The sequence below is a fragment of the Vanacampus margaritifer genome, chromosome 3, assembly GCF_051991255.1.
Source record: "Vanacampus margaritifer isolate UIUO_Vmar chromosome 3, RoL_Vmar_1.0, whole genome shotgun sequence".
Lineage (NCBI taxonomy): Eukaryota > Metazoa > Chordata > Actinopteri > Syngnathiformes > Syngnathidae > Vanacampus > Vanacampus margaritifer.
Genome location: NC_135434.1, coordinates 349,500 through 371,868, shown reverse-complemented (window position 1 = coordinate 371,868; position 22,369 = coordinate 349,500). Strand labels below are relative to the sequence as shown.

The 22,369-nt window shown below is 44.2% G+C and overlaps 3 protein-coding genes across 7 annotated transcripts; 1 reads left to right on the top strand and 2 right to left on the bottom strand.

Annotated features, from left to right (window-relative positions):
- Positions 1 to 7,839: 7,839 nt before the first annotated feature.
- suds3 (SDS3 homolog, SIN3A corepressor complex component) lies at positions 7,840 to 14,991 on the bottom strand. 3 transcript variants are annotated; one of them, XM_077562411.1, is made up of 12 exons: positions 14,721 to 14,991; positions 12,440 to 12,509; positions 12,300 to 12,355; positions 12,141 to 12,212; positions 11,480 to 11,499; positions 11,243 to 11,399; positions 11,082 to 11,177; positions 10,801 to 10,862; positions 10,691 to 10,712; positions 10,271 to 10,376; positions 9,320 to 9,404; positions 7,840 to 9,243 (listed from the first exon to the last, which is right to left on the bottom strand). In XM_077562411.1, the coding sequence occupies exons 1-12, from the start codon at positions 14,836 to 14,838 to the stop codon at positions 9,145 to 9,147; spliced, it is 963 nt and encodes a 320-aa protein (XP_077418537.1). In that variant the 5' UTR covers positions 14,839 to 14,991; the 3' UTR covers positions 7,840 to 9,144. The 3 variants fall into 3 exon arrangements, with proteins under 3 accessions (XP_077418537.1, XP_077418536.1, XP_077418538.1); XM_077562410.1 differs by lacking the exon at positions 14,721 to 14,991 and adding an exon at positions 14,095 to 14,678; XM_077562412.1 differs by lacking the exons at positions 7,840 to 9,243; positions 9,320 to 9,404; positions 14,721 to 14,991 and adding an exon at positions 14,095 to 14,681 and having other exon boundaries at positions 10,346 to 10,712.
- Positions 14,992 to 15,493: 502 nt separating this feature from the next.
- Positions 15,494 to 20,515, bottom strand: nudt18 (nudix (nucleoside diphosphate linked moiety X)-type motif 18). 3 transcript variants are annotated; one of them, XM_077562407.1, is made up of 7 exons: positions 20,454 to 20,515; positions 19,110 to 19,349; positions 18,905 to 19,015; positions 18,699 to 18,801; positions 18,507 to 18,630; positions 18,171 to 18,292; positions 15,494 to 17,113 (listed from the first exon to the last, which is right to left on the bottom strand). In XM_077562407.1, exons 2-7 carry the CDS (start codon positions 19,272 to 19,274, stop codon positions 16,731 to 16,733), a joined length of 1,008 nt encoding a protein of 335 aa, XP_077418533.1. In that variant the 5' UTR covers positions 19,275 to 19,349; positions 20,454 to 20,515; the 3' UTR covers positions 15,494 to 16,730. The 3 variants fall into 3 exon arrangements, with proteins under 3 accessions (XP_077418533.1, XP_077418534.1, XP_077418535.1); XM_077562408.1 differs by lacking the exon at positions 20,454 to 20,515 and adding an exon at positions 20,298 to 20,447; XM_077562409.1 differs by lacking the exon at positions 20,454 to 20,515 and having other exon boundaries at positions 19,110 to 19,446.
- Positions 20,441 to 22,126, top strand: sdhaf1 (succinate dehydrogenase complex assembly factor 1). The gene is made up of 2 exons (XM_077562414.1): positions 20,441 to 20,887; positions 21,508 to 22,126. Exon 2 carries the CDS (start codon positions 21,611 to 21,613, stop codon positions 21,857 to 21,859), a length of 249 nt encoding a protein of 82 aa, XP_077418540.1. The 5' UTR covers positions 20,441 to 20,887; positions 21,508 to 21,610; the 3' UTR covers positions 21,860 to 22,126.
- Positions 22,127 to 22,369: the final 243 nt, after the last annotated feature.

Genomic DNA, 22,369 nt, shown 5'->3' with positions numbered 1-22,369 from the left:
AACGTGACACGTCATGACAAAGAGCAACAAACATCCGGGCACTTTCAAGCTGGAGTGGCGCGAGCAAAGGATGATTGCGAGCACATTTGCAAAGCAGTGGCAAGAAAAATCCGACTTGACACGTTGGCAGTTGAGATCGATCATAAAGACTTGCAGGCTGCAATAATAAAAAAAAAAAAATGCAGTTGAGGAAGCAGAAAGACATTATTAGCTTCTCACTTCTCACTTGTAGCCGCTAAAAGGCTCCAAAGTGCTCGTTCGCGCTCTTGTTGACAAACTGAAGACGTGACGATGGATTTGCAACTCGCGCCACTTTCACTCAAGCGCATCCTTTCATTTGCACCTCATTCATGTTGGCCGTCATCGGGCCAGTCGGGAACGTGCGACGGCGTCAGGTGGGGACGGAACCGCTTCCCAACATCAGCATATGATATGATCGCGATAGGAAGGCCACGATACCATAACCATCACAATATTGGGAGGAGCTTGGCAAATTCACAATATTGTAAAAAAAAGAAAGAAAAAAAAGAGGTCATACTAAACAAAACAAAACAAACGTGCTTTTGTACTTAACAGTAATGCATAGAAACAAACCTACAATCTCTAGCAAGACTTAATATTGATTGAATGCACGCACATATCGACTTCCTCCACATATTGACTCGCTTCACAAGCTGATTATGTTCTGATGATTAGCGTAGATTTTAAACCAAACTCAACTGCACTAAAAAAGTAGCCACCAGAGGGTGCTAGAACTGCACAAATGGAAATCGACCTGATTTTCTTCAACAGATGTGCTGCTTTTCGTGAAATGATATTGTGGCACTTTTCATATCACGATATCACGATATCATGCCATGTATAAATATATTGTATATATATATATTTATTTATGTATTTTTTTAAGGGGGGGGGGGGGGTATTCCGAGAAAAAAAACTCGTACGTTTTCTTTGTGTGAAATGTACAAGAAATACACAAAGCGTGTTTGAATGTTTGTGCCAATACTTTTGGGCGTGGAGATCGTAATAGCTTTAAATATCTGATGTTAAGCATTCGCACTTTAAAGCGTTGCGTACGGCCAGCGACAAAGACGCCTCGCTTTGTCAACCCTGAAATACTGAACTGTAGGAAATGCTTATGTAATAAGATACAAACAATAAAGGAAGCAAAATTGTGAGAAGGCAAGTTTGCTGGAGGTCAAAATGAGTTTTGAGGACCAAAATAAAAAAAACTATTGATCACTATCCGCCATTTTGGTTGTTTACTTTGGCCTGGAAGTGGGAAAAACCAACCGGGCTCATTGTGACTTCCGACCATCTTGGAATGCAGCATTAGCCATCCTGAAGAGGTGGAAAAATAAAAAAATAAAGCCATCCTGACGATGGAGCTGCCGTTGCACGAAACGATTTGACTCCTCCCTCTCTCTCGTACATGCGGCACAATGAGGTCACATATTTGCAATCATTTGCAGACTTTTTGTTCGTATTTACGCTACCTTTTGCAAGCCGTGTACTATCGTTAGCTCGCTAGCACAATAGGGCTAGCCCGTTAGCATGCTATGATCGTTAGCATGTTAGCAGGCTTATGTAGTGGATGTCAACAGGCCCAGATGGCAAATGCAAGTTCTTTTGGGATTGTTTCTATCTTTAGCTCTTGAATACGCAGTTTTGTGTTTTTTTGTGTCTTCTCCCAACGTGCTTCAGCGCAATAAAATGCTTGTTGTAAGAAGAAGCGCTTGGACCGTCATTTTGGATTGGGGGGGGCGTAACACACGATTTTCTGGGTGTGGTCATCATCTGTTTCTCGCTGAAATTTCCCTCCCAAATGTCACGGAGGAGTTTGTCTTCGAGGTATGCCTGACAAAATGTCAGCTCACGACGGGAAAAAAAAGAAGCTCATTTTAAGATCATTATTGAACTCAGACGTGAGCTGGTCAAATTTGCGTACCATTTTTCCTTGCGTCAGTACGAGCGTCATGAAAATGCTATTCTTGTGTCTGCCGACGAATTTCATGTACGTGTGCTGCTGGCAAATGTACACGCGCGTCAAAGCGCACTTTTATACGTTTTCTTTCATTGAAATATTCCAACTTATTATCGTATGTATTGAAATAAGTCCAAACGTACAAAGAATCCGATGTTTTCAACTTCTTCCTTTTCAACATGTAAACGGCGACCGATGATCGTTTAAGGTTTTTCTTTTCTATTTCTGCTATTTATATGTTCGATAAACAAACAAAATGGCGGGCAGGCCTCCTGTGTCTTTTCAAGTATGACATCCGCGTATGTGAATTTGTCACTTTTGTTTTTTTTTTTCATTTTGGAGCCGATTCTGCCCGAGCTCAGCAAGTACCGGGTTTATTTGGCCAGGCAAAAAGGGAGCTGAGGTCACGCTGAGGTCACGCTGAGGTCACGCTGAGGTCAGGCCTCATAATCTGCCCCCCCCCCTTTTTTTGATCCAGGCTGTATTTGCACGTTACACAAGCAAGCCACTTTCCAGAGCGCTCGCGGGGCTCCGAGATGATGAGCGGCCCAGCGAACAACGTCCCCTAATTGACGGCTCGGCTCGACCGGGCCGGGCCGGGGCGGGCCGGGCTCGTCTGGCCGCCGGCGTCGACCTCTTTGTCACTTTGCCCTCATTTGAGTGCAACAACAAGAAGAGCATCAGGACAAAGTCCCCAAAGCCTCAAGAAAACACGTCCATTTGTTTAAGAAAAGACAAAAAGTGTCGCACTCATCGAGTGTCGCACGTTATCAAGTCATGCAGCTCATTAAAATCAACCGAATGAAATTTAATATTTTTTTCCCACTTTTATGTTAACAAGAGTATGAAAACTTAGGAAAATATTTTGTTGTACATTTAGTACAGATAGAAAATTTGCGATGAATCGTGAGTGAACTACCAAAGTCATGCGATTAATTAAGAATAAAAATTTGAATCGCCTGACACCCTAACACGCACGCACACACATTCTAATATTCCATAATATATTTGTCATGTTCAAGGTGACAAGATGCAAACGTTTGCGTGGGAAGAAATTGTGCTAAAGCTGTTTGCTGTTTTTCTTGACGGCAGCCCAGCGAGCGGCGCGTGGCCGCGGGTTGCCGCGGGTTGCCGTAGCTAGTTAATGACACGATGCCGCCGCCGCCGCCGCCGCCGCCGCCGCCGCCGCCGCCGCCGCCGCTGCCGCCGCCGCCGCCGCCGCTGCCGGAAGGAAAAGAAAACACATTTGACTTTTACAAAACAAAACTAAATCGAACAGTAACGATCTGGAAAAGGTCCTTCACTTTCCTTTACGGCAATAATTTAACGTCACCATTTGGGGTTGATTTTAAAAGTATGAATTTTGTGATTCCAGCTCTGCCGTTGGTTGGCAGAAAGAAAGTCAAACCGTCTTCGGGACGTTGGAGTCCCTTCGAAGCGACAGACCCCCGCATCGGTGGCAGAACGCAACGAAATGGCGGAATATTTGACGCATGTTAAAACTGTCACCAAAAAAAACAACATTTTCAACATTTCAAAACTCAGAAGTGAGGACTGATGCCCAAAAAACACAAATAAGTCGGTCAACAGGGGGAAACATATATATATATATATATATATATATATAAATATGTAATATTACCCCAATAAATACAACTTTGACTCATTGAAAAATGTTTTGTTTGTCAGAATTTCTACTTGAGGTCCTCATTTAGTCTGAAATAAAAGCTTGCAAAACCGTGACAAGCAATTTAAAAAAAATAAAAAAGCCACGTCCATATTTTGCTCAAAGACGTCGTTTACAATCTTCTTCTTTTTGTGTGTTTGTTCTTCTGATAAATGCGTCGCTTTGTCTGAGGTCACATTGAAAATGCCGAGCGGTTTGTTTGTTTCAGATTTGTTTTTGGGTCAACGCGACGTCCGCAGAAGCCTGAAGGACGTCCGGCATTTCCGCCAGGAAGAAGAAAAATGACAAAAGGAAACAAATCTGCTGCAATCCTCATCAATTACGCCTGCCGAATTGAGACAAGCGGTCTACCTTGAAATGGGGCGAGAGACCGCCCAGCTTTGGAGACACGCACGCACGCACGCACGCACGCACGCACGCACGCACGCACGCACGCACGCACGCACGCACGCTGCCAACAGATTTTGTGGGGGGGGGGCCAAATGAAGCCGCAACCTCCATTTGTGCCCGGCGGCGACAAGACAAAGCTTTCACGCTTGCACGGCTAACACATTAAGATGGACGCTTACGTCTGACTTTTGTCAGGATATCCTGGAAGCACCTTTTCACTCTGTTGTGTGTGCGTGCGTGTGCGCGCGCGTGTTGGGGGAGTGGCATGCTAACATGCTAAAACTTGCTTTGCTAATATTTTTGAGAAGAAGCAGACTGACTCGGATGTGGCCTACTTCTCTGTGGTCAGTTAGATGCAAATGCAAACGGTTCGAATGCTAACAGTTGCTATGCTAACATCTAGCAAGATCGCAACCTTGAGTACCAAATGTGCTAATGCCGACTAATAAGGATTTTTCATTAGCTACGTTTTCAATTGAGGATGGATCAAATCCTTTCATGCTAAATATGCTAACTTGAATCATGATCGCTGGTCTGAAGCTAGCAGCGTGTTGGAGGAGCCCGCAAGCAAAAAAAAAAAACCGCAATACTGACGTCACTGAACATACAGCAACGTGAGCATCAAAGGCGCTAATGCAAGCTTGCCACCATTTTGGACTGCCATTATGATGGTGCGAGTGTACCTAATGAAATGGCCGGCAAATGCGCATTGCGACGTAACGTTTCTCTTCCTGCGTGCACTGAAATATGAACGCTGTCACCTTGGATTTCATGTCATTGTCTTGGAGACACGCACGCACGCACGCACGCACGCACGCACACACACAATGCATGATGACTCAAGTGGCTCCAAGCACAACGTGCATGACACACACGGCCATTGGTCCGAATTGGCGTGTTTATGTTTGAAACAGGCGACGTTGACGTCACGGCCGAAATCAGACCGACCGCGAGCCAATCAAGTCTTTTCAAGCAAATTGTTGCCTTTGCTGCGATTGAGCACAAATGCGTGCTCGGCCCTGTAATCGAGCAGAAGTGAAGCAGCATGTGGTTAAATGGCCAATGTTGTTTTTTGTTTTTTTTCATATCCATTTGGATGTTGACTTTTGGTCCTCCATACCGACTTTCACCTTCCTCGCCTCTGAAACACTTGGACTCTTTTCTTTTTGCACCTTGTTAAATATTATTAACATTTGAATTCTTTATTTCATATATGAACCATGTTGAAATGTTTTATAGATGTGTAAAAATAGTGTTGAAGTCAGTACAATTTGACCTTACTTTGATTAGTCTAAAATTCCTTCTCAGTGTGCGAAAACACATTAATCTGCCTCGAACACACACACACACTCTGTTTGCGCCATCGCTCACGGCCACTCTAAATCTAGTTCATCTTGTTTGTGAGATATTGTTTTGAGAAAAAGTCCCCGGGGAGTATATTTTGTCTGGAGATCGGCACAGCTGCAAATCTGTTGTATAACGTGTTTTAAAAGGCGTTTCACTTTCCAAGCTCGATACTATAAGAAGCCCTCTTCCGCAAGGGAGGGGGCACAATGGGCACTCTGAAAATTCCACCTCCTACGTGATGTTCAGGGTCGTCCCGATGTCCGGAGATCTCTGTTTTGATAAATCATCTTTGCAAAGGTGTTTTTTCTTACAATAAAAATCTGTCTTCATATTTTTGGAACACGCAAAAGAGGACAAATATATTTAACCTCTTCAACCTCTAACCTTTTATCCACACACACGGACACGGACATGGAACGGAGTTGGTCCGAGTGGTGCTGAATGATGAGTTGTTTGCCTGCTTGATGCTTGAAGCCGATCGCTCACAAGCTGCGCGGCGGCCATTTGAAGTGCGCACGTGGGCAGATGAAGGCGGGAATACAAAATGGACGCTGCGGCTGGAGATGTGCTTTTTGTCATTTGTCATCCACGCCCCAAGTGAGCTTTTATGCACACAAGCAATAAGTGGCAAAACCCGAGAGACGAGATGAGAGACGGCCGGCGACCACAAAACTCACCCGGGTCCGAATGTATGCGCTTCCCGCGCAAACCTTGATTGTTTGTGTGTAAAGTGTTGGGTATAAAAATACATACAATTGTGATCTCATGTTAATCTGTGTGAAGTGACGAGCAGCTCGCTACGGTTAACATTCTGATTCACTTTAATAATAGAAGAAGAAGGACCAAATATGGTATTTAAAAAATGCATTTCATGCGATACATCATTTATATAAGTGTAAACTTAAATAAGGCTATTATATTGATATATTATCCACCATCTCATTTATCGGGCAGCATTTGAAGAAAGGGAGTATCGGTGCTTCTTTTTGTCCACTTGCAGTGTCTGACACGGAAATGACGTCATGGCCACCTTTGGAGGGCGCTCGTAAAATAGCTGCGACGACGGAAGGTGGCTCAAATAAAATGGCGGACCGACGATGACAGGTCGGTTCGGTTTGAATAAAATGGCGGGCTGAGCATGACAGAAGGGGGCGCTAGATCCCGACGAATGATGTAAGACGGACCATTAAAAAGATGTCAAATGCCCACCTCTGGGTATCGGTGCCAATATTAAGCTATCGATACTGGCGGCGGTGACTTTTACCATTATCGGCCGCTATCCTGCAGCCATTTTATGATCAGGGTCCAGAAATGGGAAATTATATGAATACAAAGTTGCCTTACATTTTTGCCTCTTTTTTTTAACTGCAATCATTAAAATATTTGAATTGTAAATATAGTTCAGCACTTTTATGTTGATTGTTGATAGTGTGTTTTTATGGCTTGGCGATGTCTGGAGCGCCACCTCAGCCTCGCAACCAGGAAGTGGGCGTGTGCAACGCCTGCTTCATGATGTGCTTCTTCCTCGGTAAGTTCAAGTTTTAAAAACGGAGAAAAAAAAGAAAGCTGTTTGTTCTTGGGTTGTTGCTTTCCGGTGAACTGCTGTTGTTCTAGCGCCTCCACATGGTGCAACACTGCAACTGCACTTGAAAGACGTTGCTGCCCAGCTCAACCCGCACAACCGCAGCGCCGTGTTGAGCCATATCAGTGGTTGGGTTTCCATCCAGCCGCCATTTTTTCAAGAAATGCGAAAATAAAACTGAATGGAAACGCTAGAAATTGAAAAAGGGCCCAAAATTTGCAAACAAATTTGACGCTTAAGGGGATGGATTTTGAAGCGTAAATGCGAACTTTGGCTGTGGAAACAAGACCGGATATGACGTCACACGTACGTTTGCGGTCCCAAACCAATGGCGGCCGATGAAGTAAGGTCTGTTTGGGGCGACGACCAAACAGAAATCTTTTTGGAATTCAATAAAAAAGCGAATATTCATACTCACTTAGATGGAAAGCAGAAAAGAAACACTACGGTTGATCAAGAATTACAAAAGCAAACTCATACCGCGTCATGGCACGACGCAGTCGCTTCCTGGTCTTCTTCTTCTTTGAAATGACTGGTGGATCACATCTCTATGATGTATAGCGCCACCTACAGCGGCGGAGTCCCCTCTCAATATTGGCAAAAGAAGAACAAATGGAAACGGGCACAAGTCGTATGTTCGTGTGCGGTAAATTCACTTCAAAAATCGGAAACAATTGGATGGAAACCTAACTAGTGGCTCGGGCTGGAGGTAACGAGCAAATTTGGTTGTTAACTTATGAATACGGTGAGAAAAAGTGCCCATAAAATGCAAAATATTGTTTTGATATTTTCAGAGGTTGAAGGGATGTGTGCTTGTGTATAAGGCACAAAAACAACTTCAACAAAGAATGAATAAAATAGAACAGACTTTTATTGTCACGAAGATGTAGCAAAATTGAGATGATGAAAACATAAAAGATAAAACAACAAAGTGCAGGATGAGGATCAAGTTCCCACCCAGGGATTTTCCCATCCCCGTCAGCGCAGTCAATGACGGGGAGCAAAAAAAGCGCATCTCGCTCAAAAAACGGACACTTCGCCGTCAGGAAATAAAAAGATGAAACGTCAATGTTTGAACGTAAAGGACTTCACAGTGCAGCTAGCTGGGGGAGCCATTCCGTGGTCTTAAGTCTTAAAAAGTCACAATCAGCTCTGAATTGTTGAAGATACAGAACGCAACCCACATTTCAAGATGGACATCGAGATTGAGGGTTATTGTTAGCCCTAAACCCAAACTGCACCAGCAGCTTGAAACAAGCCAACAGTGAAATGTATGGAAAAACAAAACTGACAACATTGAAAAGAAAGGAATCTAAGTGAAAATACATACAACCGTAAATAAACACATGTAGAAAATAAATATAACAATAAAAAATGAGATTCCCAAAATAAAAATATAAATAGAATGAAAAGGCAATCAATCAATGAAAACACTCTGCTCACGCTGCAAAGGCTGTGTCAGGACAAAATGTTATTGAAATGAGGGGGCGGTCCTTCCTAAGTGTGTCTTGGGTTGGACTTTCATTGGTGGAGTGAGCGGGTCGCCGGCTCCAGCAATGGACGACGGTCACCACGACTTGAAGTCCACAAGCTCACGCCACCATTGAAAGGCAGTTTGCAACAGCGGAGCCCAACCCAAGACACGCCTAGGACCGCCCCCTCATTTGAATAATATTTCATCCTGGCGGAGCGTCTGCAGCATAAAATAAATGTGAGAGCAGAGCATTTCCATTGATTGATTGATATTTCATTCTATTTATATATTTGATTTTAGATTGATTTTTCTTTTTTGGAATCTAATTTGTTATTTCTGTATTTATATTTACTTTTATTTATTTAGGGATATATATATATATATATATATTTATATATATATGGATAGATTTATTTTCCATTTGTATTGAATTTTTGAATTATATATATTTTTTATATCCATTTTACTTGTATTCATTTCTTTCAAATGTTGTCAGTTTTGTTCCGTTAAGATTCCGGGACAGAAAATAATGCTGGCAGTGTCAAAACCCGAGAAAACTTAAAGAGCTAAAAGTGTCGTGTAAAAATCCCCGTGATGCACTTGACTAGACGTGATTTATTTGGGAAGAGGACCGGGTCGGCAGAGACAAAGAGTTTTGTGGGGTCGGCGAGGTCACGGTCTCAAGCTGCCGACCGCCGCCGGATGATGAAGGCTCCCCTCTGCAGCTGTGCCAGGTAAATCCTCATCTTTGTGCTGTCGCTCGTCTTCCTCACCCAAATCTGCACCACGACAACAACAAAAACGGCCTAAGACAAGAAGAAGAAGAAGGAGAAGAAGAAGAAGGTGGCGTCCGACCTCGTGGGTGGCCACCGAGCTGATGACACAACTGATCTTGGTGTTGTCTTTGGATTCCAGGTAGATGGCTTGGCTCTTGTGGTACCTGATGGGGAGAAAAAAGATACACCAAACGGCGGTGAACGTTTCTATTCATCAACAAGGAATCCCGACATAGCGATTGGTCGAGCACATTTGTCAACGGGAGGCGTGGGCGGGCTCTCACACGGCTTGCCTGTGAAAGTCAGGCTTGTAAAGGACAAAGCAGTAGACGGCAGCGTTGCGGCTTTAGACGAGATTACGAGCTCCATTTGGACCAGTTGCGTCGATGATGGGGGAGGAAAATGCCAAAGGTCGGACAATTTTAGGCAGCCGTCACGCAAACAAAGTTGTTTTAAGCAGACTACGTTTCGCGTCGGGATCCAATAATAACCAAACATCACCATGCGATATGATCATTATTACGATATTGTGGGGAGGTTGACGATCTTTTTAAAAAAAAAAAAAAGTCACATAAAACAAGCAAAGGGCATAAAAACAAGCTACAATCTCTAATAACACTTATATGCGTCACACTTACTTGCTAACGCTAACGCTAATGCACACACACATTGAGATCCTCCCACTGATCTGATCTGAATACAGGACAGTCTCTCTTGAATAATCAATTCGGTAAAATAAATATACTTCAAATCACATTTAAAGTTGATTTCAGTTCATGATCAACTCCGACAGCTCAAGTATGCAATTAATTACCAACGTTAGTTTTGTAAACATCAAATGAAAAAGCATTCGATTGTTTCGTTAATGCCAATGTTTTTTGAATCGTATTTATTTTGCTACTTTTCCTTTCTTAAAATAAGCTGGCTTTGGAAAATGGCGCCGGTTGCACGGCGCGCTCCAAATTCAATCGGCACGAGGCCGGCGGATTTGCCAAACTTTTTGCGAGCAGCGTCGGCGCAGCAGACTCACCATCTTTTGTCGTAGTAGAGTTTGCCGTCCTCGATGCGAGCCTCGAAGCGCTGCGCCGGGTACTCCAAGGGCGCCGAGGGCACGTGCTCCGGAGACGACGGCGACACTGCGGGAGGCGGGCCACACGTGACACAAAAAAGTAGCGCTTGGGTGCAATCTTGTAGCATCATGGTGTCAAAAAAACATGTTGGAGTGCGGGAAAGAGCTTCATTTAGTCAGGCCATAGCCCTGTCTAATGTAAATGTAGTGCTTTGACGCCATCTTGTGGCATGGATAAGCAATCGCTATTGTAGCTCGTGGCACATTTGGGCTTTAAGCTATTAAAGAAAAGATGGCTATTTTGTTGAAAATGGTGACCGCCGACTGGATTTTCCCCAACGCATCCCAGCACCAAAGCGGAAGTGAGTCCTCGTTGCCTACCTGCTTGTTTCGGCGACTTGAGCTGCAAAACAAAATGGCGACAAGGCAATGAGCTCATCGCAAAACAGCTCAGACGGGCTGTTACGGATTTCGGGCTTTCCCTCGATTACCTTATTTAGCGTTCGGAGATCTTCCATGATCTGGTCGTCCGTTAGCAAATAATTGAGCTGCGGTATGAAGAGTTAAGGTAAGATGAACCAATCAGCGACAAACGCAAACGGCAACAACGGCAATCACCGTACGTAGCAGCTTGCCATAACGTTTGCCGGTTAAAGAAAAATGCTTTCCATAGATGGCGAGATATTAGACTTAATAAGCGACTTAAAGGATGCCTGGAACTGCAGTCGCACGCCTCGACCACACGAGGCAGCATGCGAGACGTAAAGGATATCAGGCGCGGGCTTTCGTCTCTTGTCCGGAATGGGCACGGGGTCATTTGGTCTTCTCCTCAGCTTGCGGGTCATGATGGGCTTGACCTCCATGGAATCTGAAGACAAAATAAATACATTTATAAAAGAAAATCTCCTGAAAATCCTCGCCAAAATGTCTCACCGCCGGTGAGCTCCATGGTTAACTTCTCGTTCTCGATCATCTTCTTCTTCTCCTCTAGCTCGGCGATGAGGTTCTCCTTCAGCTCTACCTTCTTGTCGTCAAACTCCTTCACCGCCGCCTTCTTCTCTTTGATGTAGTTCCTCTCCACCTGCTCCGTCTGCACGCACGCAAGCGACGTACAAGTCATGACCAAGTGCAAAGGTCGCAGGACGTTGGACTAATGGTGGACTAACTCACCTCCAGCTGGAGAAAAAGATCTGCAAATAACAAACAACCACATCATCATCATCATCATCATCATCATCATCATCATCATCATCATCATCATGCCTTCACTTTTGCATTTATTTGATCTGCTTTATATATGCAAATTGTTAGAATGTTACAAAAGTAAAGTTGGATATTTGTAAGAAGAAAAAAAAGACTCAGTAATAAAAAAAAGAACATGTTCAACAATGTTTTTTGAGGGAGAAAAGGACAGAAAATAGTCAAATGTTTTATAAAATTCAAAACCCTTAATAGATTTTTTTCCCCAAAGACACATACGGTAATATTACGAGAATGAACTCATGTATTTTAGAGACAAAAATGTCCCGTTTTTGTAAAAAAAAAAAAAAAGTTGAAATCTTCTGAAAACAAAACTTTTCTTTTTTTAAGATTTAGTAAAGAAATTCTTAATCTCATGAGAATAAACACATTTTGTGCCCGGTGAAATATTGAGTGCTGAATTAGGGAACCTTTTTGTCACCATTTTCTTCTTGATAACGTGGAAATGTGGATTTTTTTTTGCTGTGGAATCCATTTCTTTTGCGTTCAGAAGGCGCTGACGTAACGTGCGCTAAAAACAAAGCAAGAATTGTGGAGTAGGCCTGCCTGGTCTCAACCATCCGTCGCTCACCTGCATTTCGCAGCCTCTCTTTGTATTGCTGATCCAACTTCTTCATTCGCTTCTGATACTCTTGCAGCGTGCCTGCAAAAAAAGAAAAGAAAAGTTGACTTTGTCTGCTTGGGTTAGCATTTAGCTCAGCCTTAGCCTGACGAAATTGCACAGTAGCACCTTCTTGTAATTGCTGCAGTTGTCTTTTAAGAGAGGCCAGCTTGTCCTGGTACATTCTGGAAAAGACGCACACGCACGCATATTGGAGGTGATGTGTTCCAACAAAAACAACTTGCAAGGAGCTTGGGTTCAAGACGTACTGCTCTTTGATTTCCACATAGTCATCTTCGTTGTGCTTTGCGAGATCCGTTTCGCTGGCGTCTTCGGTGTCTGCGATGGACGTCAAAAAGCAGGAAGAGAAGAAGAAGAAGCATCAATTGAAGCCAGTTTGCAATACGGCTCGACAACGAGTCGGCGTTGGCCCACAGTTCATCGTTCTAACGGTACGAGAACCGTGAGCAATGCAAAAATCAAGATATCACAGTTTTCAAATGACGGCTCCAAAATGAAATTCCTTGAAAAATTCAATAAAAACATTTGTTTTCCCCTTCGTTAAAAATAATCAAATTCATTTTTACACAAAATGAGCGTTGCACAATTTTTGTTACGGTAGAAATGGGTTCCAATGTGTTCCCATTTTTCTTCTGTTTTGAATCTTCTAAGTAGGAACAGGCGAGTACCGATACCAGCAATCGGTATCGGCCCTTATTCCAACGTATCAGTACTCGTGCCTCTTGTGGCCATTTTACAATCAGGAATTAGAAATTATATGATCAGTAAATTGCCATTATTTGGTGTCATTTGAAGGGAAAATGCAAAAGGTCTTTCTTTAAAATGATATGTGAGTGTTTTTGGGAGCGTCAAAAGTAGCCGTGGTATTGGTACCGGTGGATATGTCGGTGAGTTGAGTACTCGTACTGGTATCAGTCAGAAAAATAAGTGGGATCGGACATCCCTCTTAGTAGGTCACAGGGTCACTGGTGAGCTATTTTTAGAACCGACTCGTGGACTACTCATGTTGTCCATGGGGCTAAAAAGTACCCGCCGGCATCTTTTCTTTTCTTTTCAGGACAATGCACATTAATCAACAGAGCAAAAAGGCATTCGTGTTTGCAGTGTCTATTTCGTCTTAATCCCTCCCTCCACCGTGCACAACTGCTCACCCCTCCCCTCCTGCTAGAAGGATTTTTAAAAAGGAGGGGGGGGGGGTTAATTGGAAGCAATTAACTGTCTTTCAAAGTATTTTTTAAATCCTGATTCCTTGTAATCTGTAGACAACTTTTTATTTCTTTACTTTCCTTTTGACTCTTGTGAACTCTAACTGCATTTTTTCAATGTACTTTTAATGACGAGAAGCATATTGAGTTACATTGTGTATGAAATCTGTGATTTTTATTTGATTTGATTTTTTACGAGCCTTAGGCACTTCTTGGTCAACATCTTGTGGTCTTTTGGTCTCCAGGTCGGGTCATCAGGTTTAACCCTCGTGTAGTTAATTAGTAGCAGTTTCGGTTGTCATTTGAAACGGCAAGTGACAAAGAAGTTCATTTATTTGATGTCTTTTTTTGCCGCATGGACAGAATCAACCTGAGAGGCCGGCCGAGACTGGCTAACAAACTTGGCCAGTGCCACGGCCTTTTCTTTCCCGTTTTCTTCGTCAGTCAAACTAAAGGCAAACGGTGGCAGTCAATTCGGTGAACCGATAACCGAGGCAACAACTTTTGCTTTTCATGACATTTGTAGTATTTCAAGAAGGTAGCACGAAGCGAATGCTAGCTCAAGTTAGCTCGGTCAGCTGTTTTTTTTTTGGGGGGGGGGGGGGGGGGGCATCTAATTGCACCACGGGAAGCGGTTCCAAGCTACATGACGCAAACCATCCGAAGCCAAAGTGTGCGTCAAGTTGTGAAGAGCGAACCTGCGTTGGCGCTCATCGGCGTGCTTGTGGTCGTCGTCGTCCCGTCTCGTTTTTTCGCCTCTCGCCGTAATGTCGTCGCGTCTCTTTGGAATGAATGAATGTTGTCGGACGAGGAGGGGGCAACGATCTGCTCGACTGGCAGCTCGTTTGTTTTCATGCTAAACGCTCAAGCCTGACTTAATGTGACCGATTAGACAAATGAGCCATCGTCTAAAGATTCCATGACCAATATGTGTGTCATTGAAAAAGAAAACGGAACCAACACAAGATCTGTGGACGTGTGGCAGCGTTAGTCACTTGAGCCTAAGCCAGATCGACTATATCACTATGTTCAAAGGCTATTTCTATCAAACTCACAGTATTTGGACGACTAAAGGAATAATGTGCGTATATACAAGACGGTTAGCACTAGCCAGCTAATCGCGGTACCTCACGACAGTAATCGCCGCCGTACAATACAATCTCAAACCTCGTCAATACGTAAAAACAAAAATCCCAGTTGACACAAACTAGTTGACCAGCAGGTAAAGTAAAAATGTCATCGTGGCTAGGAAGACACGGGCCATGTCGTCGTTGTTTGTTTTCTTCTTCCTAGTGTGTCAGTCACTTTCTTTTCCTTTTTTTACCTTCTTCTGAGTCTCTCCCTCGAAAACTGCGCTCGTCGTCGTCGTCCACGCTGTCGAGCTCTTCTTCGTCGTTGTAGTAATCCACCACGGTCGAGAGCAAAGCGGTGGTCGAAGCCATTAAAAATTGCTACTTTCACTCCCCCGTCTGCCCGAATGTAAACAAAAAAATCTACCGTAAAAATAAACTACGCTTTTTTTTTCAAGTGTTGTTGTTGTTTTGTGTGAAGCTCCGTTCAGCGCCTACAAAATGGACAGGACCCCCACGCGAGAAGCTGTTTACTAGCACGCCTGTTTGAAAATCGTAAACTTTGAAGGTAAAAGTGGGGTTACTATTATATTATGTCCAGTATGAATTTACTTTTTTATTTTGAGCAAATCATTTTCGTTGGTCTAATCATTATTGGGCATAAGGCGAGCAAACATTGTTCGCGAGCAAACATTGAAACAGGCATATGTTTGGACACCCTCAATACACGGTGTGACGATTGAAAATCTGTCTTATTATTCCATTTGAAATCGCATTGAGCTCGACTGTGGTCAAATTGACGTGTGGGTGATTGTGGTGGGCCTGGAGAAACCAACGACTGGGGAGTCCACCTGCTTCCCCGCCTCCGTTCGTTGGTTGCTATGGTTACTTGCACGTTTATGAAAGCAGCTTGAAAAATCAAAGCTTTTATTATTTCCAAATATAGATTCGGGGGTCAGCAGCCTTTCCGAAGCTAAGAGGTACTCTGGGCACTGATTAATGTGAAGGTTCGTTCTACCAGTTGATATACACTTCTGAAATGTATTGTTATATTCGGATTATTTTTATATTCATTTGTGTGAAAGCACTGATCACGTTAACATATTATACATGTATTTCAGGGAAGTTGTAACATTTAAAACATAAATCATGCTGTTTCTTCATCCACTTGTTGCCTTGTTCTGCTATTATCGATATCTTGAAGTGGAATCACGACTAGGCAGGATAAAATTGCAGATATTTGGAAATGAAGTTGCTGATATCTCCAATCCTGCCCCTATCCAGCCTGTTTTCCGTGTTTCTCTCCACTAACACACCTGATTGATGATCAGAATGGTTATCAGGCTTCTACAAAGCTTGCTGATTAGCCGATCATTAGATTCAGCTTTGCTGCAGGAGGGAAACTTAAAAAGCAGGCTGGATGGGGGCTCTCGAGGACCCAACTTGAGGACCCCTGACATAGTGGAGAGCTGTCATGACAAGGGCCGTACACATGAATGGCAAGAATGACTGGCTGGACAGAACTTTGTTCACTGTAGGAGGGCCGTCTGTCTATTGGTAGCTCCTAATGACATCATCGGGATGCGCGTGCATTGTTGGGGCAGAAAGAACGGCTTTGTGAACACGAACGGAAAAGGATCGTGAAAATGACTTGCAGTTGTCTAGTCAAGCGTATGGTCTTAAGCCCTCAAAGCGCTTCGCCTACTGATGCTGCAGGGTTAGGGTTGTCGAACCCACAACCCCGGGTTGGGAGATGGCCACTCTACCACTGAGCCAAGTGTGTTTCTGTAAGATGTTTCCAATGATTTGTTTTCCTTTGATCCAAAGGTCTGCACGCTCTTGTGCCGAGCGATCCCTCTCTGTGGTTGGGCGCCAAAACCTCCATTGCGGCGCCAAGTGGGCTGAAGGGTCCCCGTTCAGTTACGTCCGCTTGGATGCAGGTCGGAAGATGGTCTTACGTAGACGTGACAGACGTTTGTTTGGCCTCTACTTTTCCCCCAAAATCCTCGAATACACCTTTAACCAGTTATTGCCTCTGCAAAATTGAATTTGGATTTTTTTTTTTATCATGTCCTCGATATTTAGCAAGAATTGATGTTCCATAGTTAATCAAAAGTGAATTGACGTGAATCAGAAACAAATTGTGAATGAAATGGATTGAGGAAATTCGAATGTATACACAGCCCCACTAAAAGCTGAAAGTTCCCGGCCGAGGCGCTTTCACGTAGAGAGCGCAATGTCGTCCGTCGTCCGTCGTCCGTCCATCAGTAGAGGCTGTGCATGGGCAGGATGTTGGCCTTTCTGCTCCTTTCCAGCAGTTTGTCTCGGACGGCGGGAGCGAGGACCCGGTGCCAGACGTAGCGCGGGTTCTCCACGGGCGGCGGGCGGCCGACGTCCGGCGCGGGCACCCTGGCGCCGTCCCGGTCCCGCTCGGCGCGGTCGGGCTGCAGGGCCACCAGCGTGTTGAAGCACACGCCGTCCGTCTTGCCGTGCTGCCGTCCGTGGTGCTGCAGGCTGAACACGCCCACAGTGTTGACGTTGTGCTCGTAGTACGCCGACGGCATGGCGTCCTGCACCACCGTGTTGGCCGCCCACGTGACGGCGTGAGTCTTCAGAGCCGCCGCCGTGGGCAGGTGCGGCCTGGGGGCTGAGGAGGGGCGGCACAGGAAGTCAGCAAATGACCACGCATGCGTTACAAGGCAGAAAGGAGAGCGCCGATTCTGTCATTTGGCACATTCGCTTGATTTCTAACGATTAAGCATAACATCGCGTGGGTGTTGAAAATGTTGGCATTTTCTAAAATGGCTGCCAGTGAATGACTTAAAACATAATGTGTTCTTTTACCCCCAAAACACATTTGAATATAAATGAATCTTCATTTCACAATTATTTGTCTGTTATTTAAGGAAATGTCAAATACTACTTTAAAACCCTGAGGGGAAAACATTGACGATTAGGGAGAAATGAAATCGTAAACATTTGTAATTTTACGATAAATGATTTGGTAATTGACTTCTTTTTATTGAAAATAACTACAACTTCTGTCATGTCCAAAATGGTAACATTCATTGACATTGTATAAACATTTATTTTGAAAGGACATATAATGAGATGCATGGAAACGGGTGAATAATATGCAAAGCAAAGTGTTGGACTTGCGGATGTTTTGGGACGTCTGCACTAGCAACTAAGCAGACATTTCATTAGAAACAACCGTGGCGCCGGCCGCGGCTCAGTGCTCGTTTGCTATCCCTCAGGTTGCGGGTTCCATCCCCTTTGTGAACATGTTGGAGTATCCTTGAGCAAGATACGGAACCCCTAACGAGAAGGTGAATGACGAGTCCAAATGTAAAATGGTTTGAGAGCCTCGTAAGTTGGAAAAATCATATCTAGTGAATGAATTACAAGCACAAAGTGATGAAACATTTCCCATAATATGACTAAAACAACTAATAACGTCCCATTTCTGTCAATTTAAAGGCTCTTTGTGCCGTTGGTGACTTTTTGACGCGCGACTGCCACCTCTGGCCCAAAGCGGAACTGCATCATCGGTGCCAGGCTCGTTCGTGGCGGGCGTGCGAGTACGTGCGCCATCTTAAAGCGACAGCCACAGTTGACGAATGAAGACATGACTTGAAATGAGGTAAGAAAAACTCCGCCCCTTCCCTCCCCAAAGAATCTGTGGAGTGTTGAGGGTCCGGTACCTTTGAGCAAGAGGATCCAGACGTTCTGTTGTGCGCTGAAGATCAGCACCAACCTCTGGACCACACGGCGGCAGCTCATGTCCAGCGGCAGCGTGACGGGATGCCAGGCGTCATGGCGGTACCTGAACGCAGCACGGGGGACACTGAGACTGGTCCAAAAACCACGCTGACTCCCAGACTAGCGCAGTCCAAGACCCCCTTGGCCCAGACGCTAGTCCAAGAGCAGTTTGACCCGGAAACAAGACCACGTTGGACATGACGTTCCTCTGACGAGCCTCAGGCTTGAATTTGGCTGTCCTTCTTCTTATTGAACTTGTAAACACAACCGGGTCTTACTTGGAGCCAAAGTCGATGAGACGCAAGATGTCCCGGCCCCTCAGTGGGAGTGGCGCCCGTCGGTCCCACCAGGCGGCCTGCAGCGAGTCCTGATCAGCCGACAATGACGTCTTGATGCTCCCGCCTGAGGGTGAAACGCGCCGCGGTTGCCGTACTTGCGAGGCCGAACGGGAAGGAAGTGCCAGCGCTCACCTGTGATCTGGGCCAGGAAGATGAAGCGGATCCACTGAGGTCCCTGCTCCTGGATCAGCAGCAACGTGATTGGCTGACACTCAAAGCCCGCCTCCTCCTTCACCTTCAAAAGATACAAGTACAGAAATAGTGTGTGTTTTAAACAATTCTCATCCCAAACAAATTTGTCAGCAAGTTTTCAGGAAAATGAAAAGATTTGCACTCGCCTCTCTCAGCAGCGCCTCCTGCAGGCTCTCGCCGACCTCCACCCTCCCCGCCGGCAGGTACCACTTCTTGTAACAGTCCTGCTTGGCCTCCTGGACCATCAGAACCTCCTCCTGACTCACACACGCGCAACCAATTAGGCAACAACGGCGAGCGTGTGCAGAATTTTTGCGACGGCGAGCGAGTGGGCGAGCGGGCGGGCGTCACCTTGTCGTTGAAAATGACGGCGCACACGATGTACGTGACGTTGTTCCTCAGCGACGCCGGCTTGCTCTGCTCCAGGCCGACGTCGCACGCCGTCATCTCGCACCCGAGGCCGCCCAGCAGACGCTCCACCTGCGCCTCCACCTGCTCCAGCGCCATCACCTCCATGACACGCGCGCAGCCGCAGGCTCACTGGCCTCTCATTGGCCTCTCATTGGCCCATCGCCGTCCGCTGCCGGGCTCCTGGACAGATTTCGTGCCACGGGGCATTTTTCAAACGGAAAGAAAGACGTGCCAGGGCCAATTTTTTGGTTTGTTTGTTTTCATCCAGAAAAGGCAAATGACTACTGATTGTCCTTTGCAATGCCGCAGGCAACAACAGAATAAAACTAAGCAAAATCATTTTCAGGTCATTTTAATCATGCTAATTCTCCTTTTTAAATTGTATTACTTATAAATATAGGCGTAATTATTCAATTATTTAAAAAAAAGGAGAATTTGAAAATGTTTCATAAAGTGTTTAAGAACATCTATACATAAAGTATATGTAAAACAAATTGAGCTAAATATAAGCATGAATTTACGTTTTACAAATTTTCATTATTTGCAATAAAATAAATGTTTAAAAGCATCAATTCAAAATGATTGTCAATGTTATTTGACAGTTTGTTTAATTCTATTTTTCCTTTTAAAATGGTCTTCTTTACAAAAAAGACATACCAATTAATCTGTCAATGTGTATCTTTTAAACTTATTTGAATTCGTTTGCATGTAAAATTGATCATTTTACACATTCGTATTGCATTAACATGAAATCAATCGATTATAATGGGCAATAAATGTTAGGAAAACAAAATCGAATGTTTGGTGGGCATCTGGGTCAAAGAACGGGCCGCGCGGTCCAGTCCACTCGCGTTGCATCACAGAACCGAACCGAACCGAAATCAATTTGAAATGAAGCGCAATATGATCACTTGTTGCAAAATAAACAACAGACGGGAACGTTTACGACGGCAAGTGAATTGTTTTGAGGTTTTGTTGTTGTTGTTTTCCAATCCGATGTCATGACCTTCCTGCTTCCTAGCAGCCTGCAAGTCTACACAAATATGTGAAAATGATGCTTAAATCATGAATCCGAATGAAGAGACACGTTCTTCAAAACCAACATGATAACATTACTAGTTAACTCACCACTAATATTGTTACAAGCACAAGTCCATGTAAAGCGTAAGCGAACCGAAAACCCATCGCATATATTACATAACCATCATTTAGTGAAGGAATGTTTCGTTCTACAGTATATTCAATTGTAAGAAAGTTAAAGAAAATCAAAAGACTTCCGCCGACCTGATTTTCTGCTTGAAATCGGCTCTGCGACGTTTGAGATGAGGTGACGTCACCGGACGTACAACTACTCTCACCTTTTAGTGTTACAAAAATAAATGCTTATTGAGACTCATCTTGGAGATTCGTAGACAAATATTAGTCAAAATGTGGAAGAAATACAACGCACATCTTGTGTTATAGTTATACAACCCGTTATTGCATCGCACTTTCGTGTCTTTATCTAGCATTTAAGAATTAAAATCAAGATACATTTTATTTTGAGGTGTGAAATCGGAAGTATGTGTGCTCTTGTCGTTGCACTTCTCTTGTAATGCGCTAACTGGCTAGGCTAATGACGTGAAGGTTGTCTGCCGGGTCGAGGCGAACTCAGTAACGAAAACCTGATGACTGAGTTGAAGCCATTCGTTGGCCCGACGTCTTGCTTGTTTCTTTCGGTAAGTTAATTTGAAGTTTTCTTGTCGTGGCTTTTTTTTTTTTTACTGAAACCTTGTGAACCTCGTTCACATTCAATGTTTTCTCTTTCCCATCGGCTGATTCGTCACAATCATTTTTACGCTCACAAGCCTCACATATACAAACATAGTGATATTTGTCAATTATGATTACAATATACATAATGATTTATGCGACACACATTGCGTCTTGACCGATATTATGTTTGTTATCTTGTAAACACGAATGAGAAATCGTTTTCTCGTTGACATCTACTGATTCTTCACAAAGTCAGACATTTGGTGCATTTCAGCTTTTGCGCCTTGTTTTTGCAGTTTAAAAAAAAAAAAAGTTTATCGTAGATTATACGATTTTCAGTGTAAGAGTTGCTGAAATAAATATTGATAAGTCTATCCATGATTGACTGAAGTTATGGGAAATGATTGCATGTTTATTGATTTTGCGTGTCCCAGTTTGGGAGTGTCGTCATGAAACCGTAAAAAAAGAGCAAGTGTTTGATTTGCATATTGTCCAAATATGTCACAGGCTTGGTTACTATGGTTACCGAGCTACCTGTGAGCATTCGTCATCTGAAGTTGTACTTTGTGCTTCCTGTCTCCAGTCAATCCGAGCTCGCCTGGATCAACAGAAGAGGCGTTCCAAGTTGAAATTTCACCAGGCCCTTTCAGACCCGCTTGACGTTTGCTGAGGTGCATCTGATAGGGATGGCGCGGCACAGCAAGCTGCAGAAGCAGGTCCTGGCGCTGTACCGACAGTTCCTGCGGGCCGGGCGGGACAAGCCGGGCTTCTTGCCCCGCATCCGAGACGAGTTCCGGGAGAACGCCGGCATCAAGAAGACGGACGTGATGCACATTGAGTATTTGTACCGGCGAGCTCAGCGGCAGCTGGAGCAGCTCAAGGACGTCAACACCAAACAGTTGGGAACCTTTTCCAAAAACAAGGAGCGCAGCTGATCCAACAAACACCGACCGACCGTCGGTCACGTGTCGTTTCAGGACGTTAACGTTTCACCCCAGGGCGTCGCGTCATCGCCTCGTTTGAATTGCATGCTCACCGTTTTTGCTGAAATATATCAACATGTCAAAAGCAGGCCTACGTATGGGATTTGACGGACCGCCGCCCCAAACCGGATGTCTGTACCAGGGCCCGAATATGGCTTCTTCTTTTTTTCAGTCAGATTCTAATATAATTTGAAAAATAAAAAAATTCTGGTTCTTCAATGCTTGCAGCAACAAGATGTAAATTACAAGCAGGACATTTGTTTTCCAAAAAATACTGTTAATCGGTGCAGTCCTAGATATCGATTATAAGTGATGGGAACTTTTACAACATTTATTTAAACCTTTAATCTTGTAAATGTGTGTAAAAATCATCCATGTATGTGTACATACATGTCATTGTGCGACAATGGTACAACAACGTACATGTTGACAAAATGTAAATACAGGCTACATGTAATTACA

Bases quoted from the DNA above. Each gene is read 5' to 3' on its own strand.
- suds3 (XM_077562410.1), bottom strand. From the start codon at position 14,251: ATGAAAACAAACGAGCTGCCAGTCGAGCAGATCGTTGCCCCCTCCTCG. The intron at 12,510-14,094 runs GTTCGCTCTTCA...CGTCCATCGCAG, and splicing joins GCCGATGAGCGCCAACGCAG to ACACCGAAGACGCCAGCGAA. The intron at 12,356-12,439 runs GTACGTCTTGAA...CGTCTTTTCCAG, and splicing joins TATGTGGAAATCAAAGAGCA to AATGTACCAGGACAAGCTGG.
- nudt18 (XM_077562407.1), bottom strand. From the start codon at position 19,274: ATGGAGGTGATGGCGCTGGAGCAGGTGGAGGCGCAGGTGGAGCGTCTG. The intron at 18,802-18,904 runs GCGAGTGCAAAT...TATCTTTTGAAG, and splicing joins AGGAGGCGCTGCTGAGAGAG to GTGAAGGAGGAGGCGGGCTT. The intron at 17,114-18,170 runs GTACCGGACCCT...GCCCCTCCTCAG, and splicing joins CTGGATCCTCTTGCTCAAAG to CCCCCAGGCCGCACCTGCCC.
- sdhaf1 (XM_077562414.1), top strand. From the start codon at position 21,611: ATGGCGCGGCACAGCAAGCTGCAGAAGCAGGTCCTGGCGCTGTACCGA.